We start from the raw sequence: 18,383 nt of genomic DNA on the forward strand, positions 1-18,383 counted from the left end.
GTATTAGATATTAGCAGCCTACAATATGGCAGATGTACTGAAGATTAAAGTCATGAGATGCATTTGGGTTGAGTTGGAAATTTTGTTTCTGTAAGCCAACTCAAAAGTTATCAAAGACTGCATTTGATACAGTGTAACAAAAAATTCCCTGGCAAAAAGATTTCAGAAACCAATCGGTAAGAACTACTGAAAACCAACAGTTGAACTCCAATTTCGAACACATTCTTGGCATCTAAGCCAGGGTGACACCAAAGCCACTGATGAAGTTAACATAGTGGAGTTTCTTACATGGGTGCAACCCATAAAGTGATGCGCATAAAGCATAATGCAATTTTAACTGCCAGCCACCTCAGTCAACTTGGCATGCAAAGAAATTTGGCCACTTGGAACATCTACTTTTATATACTGCAATAACTAAGAGTTAAAGGATTATGCTTTAATAAGCTAGGCAGGGAGCGTCCTACAATATTTCCTCCTCTTGGGTAATCTACTACTACATCTCAAATGTAATTACGAGTTATGCTAGTCATTAAAATCAGAAACAAGTATTACATGGGAACAATTCATCCTACCAGCTTTAGTTGACAACAAAATGAAAAGTTTCAGCTCAGAAAAAAAAAAGACTATAGCCTTGTCTACTATAAGTGAACTCAAATAGTACTGTCAACTAAACAGTAACAATATTATATTGATTTAAGGGCATCCTGTGTTAAGACAGGCACTGTCCACTTCTAGTAAAAAACAATGACAACCCAAAACAAGATGCAAAATATCTACCATGTTAGACAGAGCAGAAGAACAGGTGATACTTTTGGTATCTGAAATTCAAGTTACTTCTTTTAAATGTGTTAATTTTATCATCTCATCTTCACTGCAATTTCACCAGCAAGGAAATTCTCATTTGTAAGTTTACAGCAGTATTTATTAAATTAACAACATGAAAAAGACTTTCTTAGGCTGCAGACACTTTGTCTGCATTTGCATAGGATTTCCAAAGGAAAAAAATCACATCCATGCATATGGTGGAGGGTAAGCAGCTGTATGTTCCTCCACTATTTACAGCAAACACTCATAGTCTTAAATTTGAGATCAGAAGTTTTAAACCCCTAAAAAGCCACTTATTTTCTCACTTGTACACCATCTAAATTGGTGAAATAACAGCTTTTAAACTCACAACAGCACTGGCATTGACAGAGGCAGGTTCAGCACTTCCATTCATATCAGAGCTCCTCTCTTTTTTGATCTCTTCCAGGTCAGTAACTGTGCCTGGGCCTTTCTTCTTCTTGAGTTTAGCCAAAATAGAAGATTCCCTCTCTGGAAAGGGAGGCATTTCTTCCAGCACTGTAGCCTTATCACAGGAAAAAAAGCATACTAGTTAAAACTTACAGAAAAAGCCAAACCAGCTTCTCAGTCTTTGAAGAGATACACCCTTACAGATTGCATGAAGCAAAAGTAATTATGCACACAGAAAATGAATATGCCGTTTATTGTACAGGGATGGAGTAGACTTGCTTTAAAAAAAAAAAACCACCAAAAAAAAAAACCACCCAAAAAAACCCAACAAAAAAAAAACCACCCCAAAAAACCTAAAGCTTTCTGAAGTCCTCCAAAAGCAGTTTTTTTAAGAGAATAGGAGCACAGGAGCAGATCACTGCTCTGATATAGTGCTATGAAATAAAATAAATAAGTAAATCAGTCATAGCAGAACTAATGGTCCCTCAGTCAAGCAGATCTAGACTGAAACCAGAGGATTACCCAAGGACCTAGTCAGACCTAAGCATTTATTAGCTGTCAAGATCAAGAGTGCTATGCTCTGGCCAGACCTGAGAGCACCAAGTTAAAACATAGTGAGCTTCTAGATGTTTTTTGGGGGACTTTTTTGTTTTTGGGTATTGTTTGTTGGTTTGGGTTTGTTTGGTTTTTGTTTTGTTTTTTTTTAATATTAAAAATTTAAAATAAAAATTTCACCACAATTACAAGTTTCCTGCCTACCATCAAGTATGTCCTAAAAACAAAGCACTAGCCTTTTGGTATCTGAATACTGTAGGATCCTGTACTACACCACCTTTCACCGACTTCCCAGCTCCAGATTAGCATGCTTTAATGGTCATTTGTCCCACTAAAGCAATAACAACTTTGACTTTAGCTCTAAATTAAAGACGACTGCAGCTGAATTAGGTAGACTAAAATAATCAGCACTCAGATTGTGGATCCTTAATTCTGCATTAAGATTTCTGAGCCATCAGGTAAGGTTTAGTGGAATTTACTTCTTGACAGAAGATACAGCTAAAGAATTCTGCATAATTAAAAAAAAATTTAAAATTATCTTTATACCTACCAATATATCAGTACTGGCAATAGTACTGAGCCTCAAATACTCAACAGCTCTCTGCTGCAGCTCAACATCAGCATTCTTTAGCTGACTGTCACTGCGCAACACATCTTGAATTGTAGTTTTGATTTCTGGAAACAGGTTCACAAACTTGATGTAGGTAGACAGAAGCAGAGCTCGAGTAGGAACACTACACAGATGAAACTTGGAATGTAGCAAGTTGAACTGGATGAGGGGACTTTAAAGACAGGAAGAAAAATAATTTATTCAGTCTCTGTAGACATGGTAATTCTTAATGCATTACTAGCAAGAACTGAATCATTTGTTAATTGGCCTTTAAGAATATTAAACAGACATTAGATTCTTTACAGAAACTGTTACTACTTCAATTCAGTATTTTAGAAGGTGTTTTACCTTGATCTTGGATCACCTGCTATCAGATTTCCAAATTCTCCCAAGATGTAGCCACCTACTTTTACAAGATTCTCATGGCATGCTGGAGCTTGAAGGGCCTGTAACAGCACGTTAATAGTCATTGATCTGTACTGTATCAAAAGAGATCTTTCCTGTCAATTCCATGTCCAGTTTCCTAGTATACTTTCTTGTAAGAGCAGACCGTAAGTCTAGGTACTACAAAGCACTTAAGAGAAAAGCATGATAGGTGGTATGACTTTATAGAAGAATATCTAACTTAAGTATTCTTTACATAGGAGCACTCTTAGGCCCATATAGCAGCACTGTGGACTTCTGAGGACAGATACAGCTGCTTAGGCTTCTCCTTACTTATTTAGAGGTGTCAGAAAGATGTTAATATACTTAATTTAAATCTTGCAAGAATGTGCTGAAGTTGTCCAAGATAAAAATACTGTCTTTACTGAGTATGAAGAAAGCATGGACAAGTTCTGAAAGTCAACTTAAACATTCAGGAAAGGAAATCTTAAAAAGTGGAAACCCCATAGGAAGAATCTAAACAAAGTCAGAGCAAAAAGGCCAGATATTTGAAAGTGTTCTCCTTTAGTAGTTCAAATTCCAGCTTTCTCAGATCCTGAACAGAAGCAACGGGTATATGCTTCCAGAATGATCATCAAGTTCTCATTTTGGGTGGTTTGGATTCCTGCATGCAGAAAATTCAAGGGAGAGGGGAAGAAGAAAAAAAAAAAAAACCACAAAAAAAAAGCAGCAGCAAGCTGTCCTGTAAAAAGGCTTCTAATTTTACTACATTTCAGTAGTTTTCTAACTAATGAAGTTTCCTTAATAAGCCATCCTTTAATACTACCCACCAAAATAACAAAAAACCTGGCATAGCCCACCCTGCCCTCCCTCACCAAAACCAGAACAGTACCATATGTATTCTACATTACTGAAGCCAGAGAAGCTTCTCATCAACTTAATACAGTCTCTGGCTCTGAAAGTCTATGATGCCGGTTTTACAGCAAGCTTCAACAGCGTTTTGTTGAAATATTCAGGATCATACTTTTACTCCTCCCTAACATGGAGAAGCATACACACCTGCTAGATCACATAGTGTTTACTTAATTCATACCTCTTTTTGAAAGTGAATTGAAAACAGTTATTCTCACCTCAAAAACAGTCTTTGCTGCATACCCTTGAACATCATCCCTGTTGATGACAATCTGAATAACTCGGTACCACACTTCTTCACTGACATAGTCACCAGCAATGCGAATCAGATTCAAGATTGTATCCACATACCAGGTATAATCCACTGCATACTTCTCAGCCAGAATTGCAACTTTCAGAACCTGAACACACATAATAGAATAAAGGAGGTTCACTAGCTTCTATTATAAGCAGCATATAAAAATTCACTTTCATATACACCCAGTGATACCCCACGGTAGCCCAGAAGCCTCAGTTTCAGATGCATCAGCTTGCTCACTTGCTCCCACAGCTAAGGTGAAAGAGGCACATTGAAGTTCTGTGCCAGAAAACACCAGTTGCCAGGTACATAATACTTTCCCCATAATGCATTTTAATATGTTGCATCTGTGGCTATTCAACTGTGTACCTAAGCAATGAAAAGCAATTTATTGAACAGTTTTTGTTTGCTATAAACACACCATCACTGAGACAGGACCAAGTAGGAAACTGGAGACCTCTTAAAAAAAGTGAAAACTCAAAGTAGCAGAGACAGACCAGAGTCACCACAATGTAGCCAACTTTTTCAGGTCATACTAAGATTGCTATATCCTGAAGCAAAAGTATCAGTATAGGAAGAGACCTCCACATAATTTGTTATCAGTTGCATTTATGCTGACCTGTTCTTTTGGGAGTAGTAAATTAACAGAATGAAATTTGCATTATCTGCCAAGTCAGGGTAGACTGTCAACAGCAACAATACAGTACAAGAGGCAAATCAACTAACACTGTATTCTATGTTAACTTCTCAGATTAAGAAACTTTAGCACCTAACTAAGCTAAATAATTACCGGAAGTACAGGTTTAGGCTACTATCCTAGGAAAGTCATTAAGTGAGTATTTCAACTTTTGCATTTTTTTCCTGCTAGGAGGAAGGAGATAGATCTTATGTCTCTACTTTACCTGATTATAAGGTATTGTTTTGAGGAATGCTTAGACTCAGAGAATGTTCTCACAGCTTACACAGTATGAAGTTCTACCTACAAATAAGTATTTATCACACTAATTTTTGAAGCTATTAAACAGTTGATTAGAGCAGGACATAACTCTAAGGTCTAGAGATTATATTTGCTCAAGGATTGATAAAATTCACTTAACTTTCTATATGAAATGCCCTGAGACCAAGATGAGGTTTTAGAATTCCTAGTTTCCACTGGGTTCCCCCACCCCATCCCATTAGTTTTAATCTAAATGACAAACATTTTTTGTTATTAGGCTACAAACTTAGCAGGTTTTTTGTTATTGGGGTTTTGTTTGGTTGCTTTTTAAAAACCACCATGAAAAAGAATCCCTATCATAGACTATCCAGTATCTCAATCAGTAAGTGATACATATGGTGTCAAAGCGAGCTATGAAAAAAATAAGGAAACACAAATATCTCACAATTTCTTCTCTAATGGAATAATCAGCAGTCTCCAAGTAATTCAGCATTTCAGCCACAATCTGTTGAGCATTGCTTCGGTCACACATTGCGTACAGGAGATCTACAGCTCTTTGTCGTACACTTACATCTCTTTCAGTCTGCAAAAGGACACAGAGCAAAGGTCAAGATTTATTTGGAAAGCACATCCAACTCACTGCAGAGATGAAACGTAATACAATCCATAGTCAAATTTAAAATAATGAATTTTTAAAACCTCTCAGGTGCAGGATAAACTTAGATATACCCTTCACATAAACTAGGAGTTTCTCATTTTTCTCAGTTTCAGTCACTTAGAAAGAGGTCACTGAAGACTCAGCCAGCTTCCTGCTTTTAGATAGTATTACAAAAATTCAAATAGTCAGGTTTTGTTACTGTACGATGCATATTAAAACCTGTGCAAGTGCTGAAAGGATGGAGGATTTTGTACAGAATGCTCTGCTATTACTCTGACAAGGGTGAATGAGTTTGTAGTCCACTGTGCACTGGCTAACTGGCACCACTGGTCACAAATGCACTAATTGTCGGTGGACAAGGGACAAGCAAGATACATCATCTACCTGGACTTGTACAAAGCTTTTGACACTGTCCCGCATGACATCCTTCTCTCTAAACTAGAGAGACATGGGTTTGATGGACGGACCACTCGGTGGATAAGGAGTTGGCTGGATGGCCACACTCAGAGAGTGGTGGTCAACGGCTCAATGTCCATGTGGAGACCGGTCACGAGTGGCGTCCCTCAGGGGTCCATGTTGGGCCCGGCCCTGTTCAACATCTATGCTGGCGACATGGACAGTGGGATAGAGTGCACCCTCAGCAAGTTCACCAATGACACCAAGCTGTGTGGTGCTGTCGACACGCTGGAAGGGAGGGATGCCATCCAGAGGGACCTTGACAGGCTGGAGAGGTGGGCCCGTGCCAACCTCATGAAGTTCAACCAGGCCAAGTGCAAGGTCCTGCACGTGGGTCATTGCAATCCCAGGCACAAATACAGGCTGGGCGGGGAATGGATTGAGAGCAGCCCTGAGGAGAAGGACTTGGGAGTGCTGGTGGATGAGAAGCTCAACATGAGCAGGCAATGCGCCCTTGCAGCCCAGAAGGCCAACCGCATCCTGGGCTGCATCAAGAGGAGTGTGGCCAGCAGGTCGAGGGAGGTGATTCTACCCCTCTACTCTGCCCTGGTGAGACCCCACCTGGAGTACTGTGTCCAGTTCTGGAGCCCCCAACACAAGAAGGACATGGACCAGTTGGAGAGGGTCCAGAGGAGAGCCACAAAGATGATAAAAGGGCTGGGGCACCTCTCCTATGAGGACAGGCTGAGAGAGTTGGGGCTGTTCAGCCTGGAGAAGAGAAGGCTCCGGGGAGACCTGATAGAGGTCTTCCAGTACCTCAAGGGGGCCTACAAGAAAGATGGGGAGAGGCTGTTTAGCAGGGCCTGTTGCAAAAGGACAAGGAGTAATGGTTTTAAAATAGTGGGGAGTAGATTTAGATTGGAAGTTAGGAAAGATTTTTTTACAATGAGGGTTGTAGAACACTGGAACAGGTTGCCCAGAGAGGTGGTGGAAGCCCCATCCGTGGAAACATTCAAGGCCAGGTTGGATGAGGCTCTGAGCAACCTGATCTGGTTGGGGATGTCCCTGCTCCTTGCAGGGGGGTTGGGCTAGATGACCTTTGAAGGTCCCTTCCAACCCTAACCATTCTATGATTTGATGATTCTAATAACTGGCTGAAATTCTCAAATTGTCACCAGGCCAATGAGAAATTAGCTACCTGCAGATTTAGTGTTAGGCTTGCCTTCTAGCAACAGAAGCCCAGCTAGAACAGATACGTACTTTAAAGTCAGACAAATGTATTAATATGCTACAGCATGAGCAGGGAAGAAAACAATATATGTAAGGACTGAAGTGTGCAAGTACGATTTGCATGTAAATCAGTCTTCCTCTTTTGACTTCTGCTTTTTCACATAAAGATGGCCTGGGAATGTGTTATTTTGGTTTCTTGACTTTCTGATTCTGCAGTGGAAGTTAGCAGCTCTGCTGCTCCCCATAAGCTACCGCAGTAAAGGAATGGTGCCCAGTACCAGTAAGACAGTAATAAAAGTAAGTCTTCCCAGCATTCTCCATTTTGAAAATCCACATTTTGAAATAATTATTCATCTTCAGTCTACAGCTTGAGGAGATACCAAAGTGTTACAGGGGCCACATCTACAAGTATCAGATTTACTAGCAGGCTGCAGTAATAAACTGCAGCTGATCTCTATCATTGCCAGCACAGCATGATTTTGCAGGATTAACAAAAAAACCTAAAGCACTCTTCTGAGAATAACTCATTTGGTCCCCAAGTATTATTAGCTTAATTGAGAATGGGGAGCTTGGGGAAGTGGGGGAGAAGGTATTGAGGCAGGGGAGAAGATGACACTTAAAAACAGACTGCACACAAATATTTACCTTCAATGCATTGATAACTGTTTCTATGTGTGTTTTCACAGCCTCATGTGAGAATTCAGAGCTTGCAAGCGTGCACATGCTTTCCAGTGCTAGGTAACGCAAATTAGTTTCTCGGTGCTGCAAGAACTGACCTAGCTGGTTACAGGCACGGACTAGTAGGTTTGGCTCACTGCATAGAACAGAAGAGAAAGTGAAAGGGTTAAAAGCAACAGGTTTGAGAACATCAAATACAGAATACTGTTTCTGCAGTGGAAATTTCTTAAAATGCCTCAAAGTGTCTGCTAGAATGCCCCACTGGTGAAATGAACATTCAGACACTGTGAGCAAATAATCTCTATTGGATTAGAGTGGTGGGCTCAACACAAAAGTCAAAAAAAAAAAAGGCAGCAAGAAACAAAGCAATAAAAATATACTGACAGTGACACAGTTCATTAATACTGTTCAGTTCCATTGCTGTGGTTGTGTTCCAATCTAGCAAGCAACTTCATCTTCTGTTCTCTCCCCTTTCCCCCACCTCCACTAAAATTCCATTTAGTGTTCAAGAGAAAGCCATGGCTTTTCACTTAAAAAAAAATCCTCTCATAATAGAAGTGTTCTCACAGCTCACCTGTCATGATGTATGATCAAGCTTATTGCCTCAAACAGCACAGCATTCTTTGCATTTGAGTGTTGTACTTTTTTTGATTTTGGTGGTTCCTGTGCTTTGTTAAGAATAGTTTCCAGGCATTCTGTTAGACGACCACGTACCGCGGGGTCTTCTGGAGAAGAACAAGCCGTTGGACAACTTCATTTTGCTCAACACCCTAATCCCTACCTTAGGCCTTACACCTTTCTAAATCTGAATAAACTGAAGTATTCTGATATATTAAAAACAGTTCACCCTTCCCCAATATACAGCTGGCAAATGAATTCTAAGTCACAGTTCTGTTAGGCGAGAACAAAAGCCAAATGCCATCTGCACTGTAGTATATTTCAAGGCCTTAATATAGCTGATAACATTAAAGAATGTTTAAAATGGCATTTGCAACTGGTTTGTGAGATGCATGCTGGTTTGACACCTTGCTCTAAGCTATGTGGCCTTTTGAATTATGTTGTGTTTAATTTTGACAAACCTGAAACACTCTAGAGTATAGACTTCAGTATCCTTGCCTTAAGACAATGTGCTTGCACTCCAAGTTATGGTTACACTACAGCACAGTAGCTCTTTAGAGATAGCGTACTGCACAGAAGAGATGACAGCTGTTATGATTTGTGCATTACCTGGAGGTGGATAGCACTGTAACAGTCTCAGAAGTTTCACAGATAACCAAGGAGCAGGAACAAAGTAGTATGTATAGTCCTGAAGATCTGTTGATGCAGAAGTTACAATCTGTAAAATAAATAGACAGCATGTCAGCTACTGAAGTTAAGTGATGCACAATCATGAGAAAGACCCTGTCCTGGTTTTGGCAGGAATGGAGTTAGTTGTCCTCTCAGTAGCCAGTGTGTTTTGGATTTCATATATGAGGAATGTTGATAAACACACGGATCATACAAGTTGTTGCTGATGAGACCAAGGACACTGTCCAGCTTTCCAGGTCTCGCTAATTGTGTGGGTGCAGGAAGCTGGGAGGGATACAGTCAGAATAGTTGACCCAAACTGGCTAAAGAGAGTACTCCATGCCATAGACATCATAAGCAGTATATAAGTGGGGGTTGCCTGGGGTCGGAGGGGCATCTCCAGGTCCCTTGCTCTCTCTCCCTTTTGCTCCTTTGCTTGCTGCTTGGTTTCATTTCCATGATCGCTGCTTGGGACGGGCTGTATTGGTCATTGGGACATCGAGTAGTGAGAAATCGTGCATTGTTCATTTTATGTATTTTAGTATCCTTATATTTTGTTATTATTGTAATTTTCCTTTGCTATTCTAGTAAATTGTCTTCATCTCAACTCACAAGTTTTCTTTTCTCCCCAATTCTCTCCCCTATCCTGCTGGGGAGGGGGAGGTGAACGAGAAACTGTGTCGTGACTACAGCTAAACCACAACAGACCCAAAGAACACTGTAGGTCACCGTTGACAGTGGCTTACAAAACTATGTCACTAGTGATATTTATTTCAGTAGATTAATTAGGTGCAAGTTGTCATAGTATGAGTATATCATCAGGTTCCCTAGCAACAGAAATTTAGTTTTACAGATTCAGTAGTCTAGGAAGTCTCTTCCAGAAAGCATACTTGCTTTTCTTAAGAACGAAGATGACCATCTTGTAACACCAAAATGTTTAACTAGAAACTGGACTTTCTTTGGTTCAGCAATTCATAGATTCAGCCAACAGAAAGCCTAAATATAGTGTTACAGTGGACTGCTGACAGGTGAACTTGGAATTCAAGTACAAGATGCTATGACAGACTGAATTAAAGCAGAAGGACCAACTAACACCTTCAGTTATATTCATACACCAGAGCAAAGAACAGATAGCTTTCACAGAAGTTTACATGCACAGTGAAATGTGATAAGGATTAGATTAGGTTTAAAGGGGAGTACCCCTCTTCATGGATTTCTTTTCTCCCTTTGATTCTAAGGTAAGCATGAGTTTGGCACTAGCTTTGCTCAAAGAAACTCTATTTAATTCTTGCTGCTCCATTACAGAACAGCTATGTATTTCCCTCAGCACTCCCTTGCTTTTAAGTACTAGACAAAATCTTTGCATTTGAAAAAGAAATTAAGTTTCTCTGAACTACAAGTAATTTGGGGTATGCCACATAAATCTGTGTCTAAAATACATTTGTAATATCCGCCCATGTCTTGCATACTTTCCAAAAGACAAAAATAAAATAAAATTAAAAAAAACCAAAACAGTAACCTAAGTTTTCTAGCATAAAGATGCTAACTTATAGAAATGTCTCTCCACTCCTCCCTGCACCCCTTGCCCCTGCTTAACCCCCTACACCTATTTACAGAATATCAAAGACTTATGATTATTAACCTAGCAGCAGCTCAGAAGACAAAATAGGAAGACAACTCATCTTGCAAGAAGCTTAGATAAAGTTAAAAGTACAGTCTCTATTTTTGAGGGTTCTGTGCAGAAGTTTGCAGAACCAGTCTTTGATCCAACTACTCTTTGGTGCTATAGTAACATAAAATGAGGTAAAGAAAAAAAAAAAAAAAACAAAAAACAAAAACCAAAAACCAAACCAACCTCAATTGCATTGTGAGGATCCCTTCAAATACAAGTAGCTGAGAGAGAGAAAGGCATCTTTTTGCTATATAGACTTGGAGCATAACAAAGATTACAGCAAGAAAGTTTGGGCAAGCTAATAGCAACAAGTGTTAAAACAGATTAGCTGAACCAGTGTCCTGGTTCTGGCTAGGATAGAGTTAATTCTCACCTGAGCTGGGAGAGGAATTGGAGCTGGTGGCAGCTGCAGCTGGGGGACACAACTGGATAGTTTACTAGTTAGCCAATAGCTGGGATAGTTTACTCAAATTAGCCAAAAGGCTGTTCCATCCCACGTGACATCATGCTCAGTGTATAAAGTGGGGACTGTGCTGAGGGGGAGGTTCCTGCTATACTCAGGAGGGAGCCAGGCATCAGGATCCACCATGATTACGCGCTTAAGTATTTTCTGAGGTTTTTTGTTTGTTTTCCATCTCCTTTTCTTTTCCTCTGATGTTCTTAAACTGTTTTTATCTCAACCCATGAGTTTAGCCTTCTTTTCTTTTCCAATTCTCCTCCCCTGTCCCACTGCAGGGGGAGGGAGGGAGGAAGTGAGAGACTGGTATTTTAGCTGCTGAGTGGGGCTAAACCATGACAACCAGCTACATGAAGTGAAATGGAGCCATCTTCACTTTTAATGGTACACTGAAGTAATCTGACCTAGAAAGCTGAATACAAAAGCAACAGTAAGCTAACCTGACCTTGAAAGCTGAGTAAATTAAGCAACAGTGAAGTATTATCAGGGTTATCATTGGACTCACTCTGCTTAATCTAGACACTGCCAAGGAGACTGAAGTTTTAAACTCTTCTGGGTTCTTCTGTGCCAAAGTGGTGATCAGACTTGTAGCTGCAGTAACTACACCCTAGAAAAAAACAAAGCAATACAGTCAATTCTGTAACAGTTTAAGATGCTGTCCATTAATACCTTTCACTTCAAGTATTTTTAAATATACAATAAAACTAAGGTTTTAAAGAAAAAGTATTTTATTTGGCTAGCAGCTAAACCAATTACACATCTTCAAAATCCAACTGTATTTTCAACATATTGCCACGCTTGCAGAGCATTTCATGCTATTTTTGTGTTAGCTTCATCTCATGTTTGGATAGTACATCTAAAATAACAGAAAGCTATATTAAAGTAAAGCCTGGACAAAAATTGTCTTATTACACAAGAGAAGCACAGTAGAATAAATAGGACGCACCAGATCATCCAGAGAATCCAAAGAATTTTGACAACCCAACATGAAGAGAGGGCTTTGTATAACACAGTCATTTTATATTACTGCAGACTAAAGCACTCTTATTACTCATGAAGCACAGGTCTTAACAGTCTTACTTTCATAAAGTAACTACACAGGGGAAAAATAGTGTCTTTTATCTAGAACAATAGGTTTTTCTGAACCACCAAGATAGGAATGGACACCATAGGAGAAGGAAGTCGAAGCACTGACAAACCAGACCTTCTATTTTTAGTGCAGGTCTAAAAGGCCTCGGAAAATTAGTATTACACCTAAGCAATATGACTTAGGATCAGAAGGCACGAGATGTGTTAACTGACAGCTAGAGCAAAAGAACTTGTACATACCATTCTTGTATCTCCAAGAAGGTAAACAAAGCTTTATTAAAAATTAACATATACAGCAACTAAAAAAGGAAAACAACTCTTCCCATTTCTTCCCCCAAGCCTGAAGAAACAGCAACCCACTTCCTTGAAAGAGTTGAGAAGAAATAAATTAATAGTGTATTTCACAGCAGAAGTTATATCATTCTCTATACAGTGTAGGCCCAAGAAGTAAGATGAAGCTCTTTTACCAGGTGCTGGTCATTGAGGAGATGCACCACTCTTGATGTCCAGTCTCCCATTGGGACAAGGTCAGGAGAAGTTCTGTATAAACGCAGCAAGCATAAGGCAGCACTCTGCTTCACGCTATCCATAGTATCTCTGCAAGACAGACACGTAGATTTAAAATACAGTGGTTAAGTCACAGCAATACTTGTAGGCCAGCATTATGCTAGTCTTTGTATCGACTCAGCATCCCTAGCCAGGTAGCATCTTTTCAAGAGAAGCTGAAACAGAAGTTCACCAAGTTCTTCCTATGCTATAGTATTTGTTGTTCTTACTTTTGTCCAGGAAGTTTAACTAGTCAAATTTTCAACCACTACATATGTCTAGTAACTTCTGTGAGTCTTTGCAATTTACAGTGACATTTCACATCTTTTTATTAGAATTGAAAGTTCATCACGAGATGAGCAAAAGCTCATCTAATCACAAGAACAAGTGTCTTCCAAACTGACTCAAGTCAAACAGTTAAGGTACGCTATACCATGCATGTTATCAAAGCTGGATCTCCTGACAGGTCCTGCATATCAGATACAAATCATTAACTACTTAACAGCTTCAGTACCTACAGCTAGCACGCAAGTTGGCTAGCTGTCACCAAGCATGCGACCCACAGGTCTATTCACCTTGCTATTCATACTGCTGGCACATAAATGGACTATTTTAAGAGCAGTATGCTACTATTCTAGTTCAGTGAACTCCCTTTCACAAAGTAGTTGATAAACTATTTCGAATGTTGCACAAACAACAGTTAAAAAATGTACAGAGCATTAGCACAACTAACGTTACAAATGTAACTGACAGTGCTGATTCTGCACAGGTCACTTAGATATGACATGTAGGTATACACATTTTATATATATTCTCTAGGAACGCAGAAGTAACCTGAACACTAACCTCAGAACATAAACACCACTCAAAGTTCAAACAAGTCTGAACTGAAAGTGCTATGCTCTGCCTGCAACTCTGAGTGCAGCCATTCAGGCAATTCCTTACCCACCAAGTGGTCCATTTCATACCCATAACAGAGTTTAAATGCACTGTTAGAACTTGGACATTTTAAGTTTCAAAGTAAATTAGCCCTGCAATCATAAGTTTCATTTTAGATTTACTTAATTACAGTTCCAGACATTTGCCAGGTCTGTTTAGAGACTTCTAGCCATAGAAAGGTAAAGTTTGAAAGGTAATGGTGACTATTTGCTATTTACTGGAATTGCTCTTTACATGGCTAGTGTGAGCAAGAAAGCTCACACTACAGAACATCTCACATTCCTTATGAAGTCAGGACCATTTATGTAAGAGCTTTAGTTTATAACAAAAATAATAATGTAAACATCTTTTCATTTATTTCTTCTTTTACTTTCTGTATCTCTCCTGTTGAAAACATACACATTTCAGGGGTGTCCACTGCCACACATCTATATAAAACAAAATCCTGATTGTAAAACCCTATTCAAGATATTGATACAGTCTTAATTTCTGTGTTCTATTTGTACACTTATATAAGCAACTCTGCGCTCAGATATATCAAAGTATCTGCAGTTAATCAAAATTGTCACTATTTGCACTGCAAGCCCAGGGCTGTATAGATCTAAGTATGGATTAAGCTGCTGCAATGGAACCAAGTTGCTGAAAAGGTTTATTGGTGTTGAATTTGAAGGAGGCATGTCATACCTACCCAGCTACAAGTATTTTTGGAATTTCTCCAGCAAATGCTTCTGCCATCTCCCGGCTACCCACATTAGCAATACAGTGCAGAGCAAGGCCCATGAAGGTGGGGTTGCGGCTGGCCAGATCATTCTTGATCGCATTGTTTATTAAGCGAATCAGCTCACTGTTAGAGTTCACTAGTACAGAGATGAAGAGATATCCCTGTGATTCAAAAAAAGGAAAATGAAAATTTATTTTAGCTGACTGAAATTATGTTTTCAGTTAATGTCACGAGTAATTTTGAGACATACCGTTGTCCTCAAATACCAAACATGCAGGCAGAAATAGATACTTAGATACCAGAGCAAAGGCTAGAAAGATTAAGTGAAGTAAACAAAATAAGTAAGTTTAAGTTATCAGTTAAGTGCTTCTTCAATTTATTTCAGCATATACTCAAAAGATCATTTTGGATTAATAGGAGCAAAATCAAGAATTTGGTTTATTATTTAGGAACTAGTAAGTTACATGTACCTGGACAAACACAAACTTACCTAGGAAGATTTAAAGAGATATTCTGAAATTAAAAGCTTACTTACCTTTTACTGCAAAACACAAGGCAAATTTCTTAACAAGAGTAATAATTTTACAGAGAGTGCACATTTTAGCTTCTACAGTTAGTACAAGATTCTCTGTGCACAAAGGTGTTTAATCTCAGAATCACTGCTAGATCCAAAATAAGGCTTTCAGACAGGGGAGGGGGCGGAGTGTTGGGCAGGGAGTGAAATGAAGCTAAGTCCTTTACAGACTATACAGCTGAGGCAGGATCTCAGACAGAAGAGTTCATCTTTTGTACAGATCGAGTTACTCACAATTTGTTTCTCTGTATATCTATTGGAACTGAGCAGGTTTACAGCCTCCATGTGACCAAAGTCAATGTCATGTCCCAGAAGAAAAATGAAAAGCAGTTTGCAGACATACTTTTTCTTACTGTAACCATCCAGAGCCTTGTCACCTGAAAAGCAAGGAAACAAAGAACAATTAATCCTATGTTGCTCCTATATCCGTTTCTCCTGCCTCCTCAGCTCCACTGATGTACCTCATCATATCTTACAGTAACAAGACTGATTAGGACTGACACTTGATACACCAGGTATCACCCTACACAAGAGGAACAAACTGAGGTTTCAGCTATTGCAGTACTTTAACTTAACAAATGTTAAGTCTATTATTTCAGCTTTTATTCACTCTACAGTGAGGAAAATGCTAAATATATCCACTCATCTCTGACTTAAAAGACTATAAGTCTTTACATTGTTTTGTGCTAAACACACGAAAGTTATCACAAACATCACCAACAGATGTCAGACAAACAACTCCTGGGTTTTTTAAAAAACTTATTCCCAGTCATAGAACACAGGTAGCTTGTAGCTCTTCCTAATGGTCCAAGACAGAAAAATGCATAACCCGGAAAAAGGTGTACTGTCACTGAACCAACAAGACATTCATATGATACTAGTTAAGTATTTATCTAACTCTGCAATTCATTTATAAGAAAAAAAAAAAAAAGCACAAAACCTAAATATTTTAGTGTTAATTCCATCTACCACTATCTATATCCTAAAGTATACTAATGAAATAATGCTATCATCTAGTCCTCAAATTATTCTGCTATATCCTTAAGGTATTTTCTTGCAAAGAAGCAGTACATACCTGTTTACTCAATTTTAATTTTCCTTTTAAAAGCAGCTATATGTCTTCTGCACACATGTGCTCCAGCTCTGGAGCCCCCAGCATAAGAAGGACAGAGACCTGTTGGAGTGAGCCCAGAGGAGGGCCACGAAGATGATCAGAGGGCTGGAGCACCTTTCCTGTAAGGACAGGTGGAGAGAGTTGGGGTTGTTCAGCCTGGAGAAGAGAAGGCTCCGGGCAGACCTTATTGCAGCCTTTCAATACCTAAAGGGGGCTCAGAAGATAGATGGGGAGAAACTCTTCAGTAGGGCCTGTTGTGATAGGGCAAGGGGTAATGGTTTTAAAATAGAAGGAGCTAGATTCAGACTTGATATAAGGAAGAAATTTTTTACAATGAGGGTGATGGAACACTGGAACAGATTGCCCAGAGAGGTGGCAGATGCCCCATCCCTGGAAACATTCAAGGTCAGGTTGGATGAGGCTCTGAGCAACCTGATCTGGTTGGAGATGTCCCTGCTCCTTGCAGGGGGGTTGGACTAGGCAACCTTTAAAGGTCCCTTTCAACTCGAATCATTCTGTGATTCTATGACAGAGATATATCCCAAAGTCTTGAAAAAACACATGAAATGAGATTACCATGAGAGCTTTAAAGTGTTAAAGGTGTAAAACAGAAGTATTCAGAAGTATTTCAGTTTTAGAAGAAAAATGCACCTTAAATAGGTTTGGCCTTGTGTTGCAGTATTGCTGTATTTTAGAAGCTATTAAGAGCTACATGAAACAGTATAGCAGCTTGTAGCTTATCAGGCAGAACGCTTCTTTTCCAGAAGAAACAGGCTAAATATGAACACACACTTTTGCAGAACATTCTCTCCCTACCACAAATCAGGAGATAAAGAAGTATCCACCAAATCATAGAATTATAGAATAGTTTGGCTTGGAAGGGACCTTTAAAGGTCATCTAGACCAACGCCCCTGCAAGGAGCAGGGACATCTTCAATTAGATCATGTCGCTCAGAGCCCCATCCAACCTGGCCTTGAATGTTTCCAGGGATGAGGCATCCACCACCTCTCTGGGCAACCTGTTCCAGTGTTCCACCACCCTCACTGTAAAAATTTTTTTTTCCTAAAAATCAGACAAGCCGGAATGCTAGAGTTTAGAATGCTAGAGTTCAGTCTGCCAGAGAGTTCAGTCAGAGTAGCAAAATTTTGATAGATGCTGTTGCCTAAAAGGCTATATAAGGTCCATAGCCTCTGCATTCTGGGCCCAGAATAACTAACTGTCAGATGAGTGTGCATTCCTTAGTGATGGGCAAGTTCAGTCAGAATAGCACTGCATAAAATAAAGCTTAAATAAGATATCTCCAACTCATTGCCCTTACCAAAAAAAGCTCCCAGTTGCATTTTTTTTAAACTTCAGATTTATGTAATATGCAGCTAATTATATAATGAAGAATCCTAATACCACAGAAGTTTCTCCTTCCTTCTCATCCACTGGTGCAGAAGCAGGTTAGATTTCCCATGCCACATACATCTACACCTCCCATAGATTTCACATTAAATTCACTTACTGTATAAAAACAACAGAAATGTTGCTACTATAAACTAAATGTACAGTTTGTGAAGGAATGAACACTACTATCAGTATCTGAAGCCATGTAACGTTACTCAATCAAGAGAAAGCACACTGGCACATTGAAGTAGACAATGATAAAAGGTTTTATCTACAGGCTGCAACTTTGGGCAGCTGCTTTCTATTTTGACTCTAGAAACTTTTGAAATTTAGTTTTATTTCAACTGAGGGAAAAAAAATAAGCACACAACTGCCATTTTAATACAATGATACCCTTCAAATACGAATCTTTAGATACTCATTGATTTCCCCCCACACCCAACTTGCACAGCGTATCAGCTGCTGGCCCAAAGAAGCTTTACCTTAAAGCCATTCATGCTTCACAAATAAAAGTTGCTTTCAGGTCCATACCACAGAAGCCAATACATGTCACATTTTACTTAGATACATGAAGCAGTGTTACTGAATGTACTTAGGACAGTGAAATGTTGCTATACTGGATCCTGTCAAGATCCTCTGACAAGAGACAGCTCTGCAGAAAGCTGCCCAAAGACATATTTTGTTCAAGTCACATTTACAGTTT

At 39.3% G+C, this 18,383-nt stretch overlaps 1 protein-coding gene across 4 annotated transcripts in view; it reads right to left on the reverse strand.

The window, feature by feature from the left end:
• Positions 1 to 18,383, reverse strand: part of AP2A2 (adaptor related protein complex 2 subunit alpha 2) — a 52,291-nt gene that overhangs the window by 11,205 nt on the left and 22,703 nt on the right. For 2 of the 4 annotated variants that reach the window (XM_086748151.1, XM_086748149.1), the window contains exons 3-14: positions 15,411 to 15,553; positions 14,570 to 14,763; positions 12,864 to 12,993; positions 11,813 to 11,914; positions 9,119 to 9,227; positions 8,466 to 8,613; positions 7,859 to 8,027; positions 5,375 to 5,512; positions 3,913 to 4,095; positions 2,747 to 2,844; positions 2,339 to 2,570; positions 1,175 to 1,348 (exon numbers count right to left, since the gene is read on the reverse strand). In XM_086748151.1, the coding sequence (XP_086604277.1) occupies positions 1,175 to 1,348; positions 2,339 to 2,570; positions 2,747 to 2,844; positions 3,913 to 4,095; positions 5,375 to 5,512; positions 7,859 to 8,027; positions 8,466 to 8,613; positions 9,119 to 9,227; positions 11,813 to 11,914; positions 12,864 to 12,993; positions 14,570 to 14,763; positions 15,411 to 15,553 (1,820 nt within the window). Of the gene's footprint in view, positions 1 to 1,174; positions 1,349 to 2,338; positions 2,571 to 2,746; positions 2,845 to 3,912; positions 4,096 to 5,374; positions 5,513 to 7,858; positions 8,028 to 8,465; positions 8,617 to 9,118; positions 9,228 to 11,812; positions 11,915 to 12,863; positions 12,994 to 14,569; positions 14,764 to 15,410; positions 15,554 to 18,383 lie in introns of all 4 variants that reach the window. The other 2 variants (XM_086748150.1, XM_086748147.1) reach the window with 1 other exon arrangement.

The sequence above is a fragment of the Chlamydotis macqueenii genome, chromosome 5 (assembly GCF_036417535.1).
Source record: "Chlamydotis macqueenii isolate bChlMac1 chromosome 5, bChlMac1.mat, whole genome shotgun sequence".
Taxonomy (NCBI): Eukaryota; Metazoa; Chordata; class Aves; order Otidiformes; family Otididae; genus Chlamydotis; species Chlamydotis macqueenii.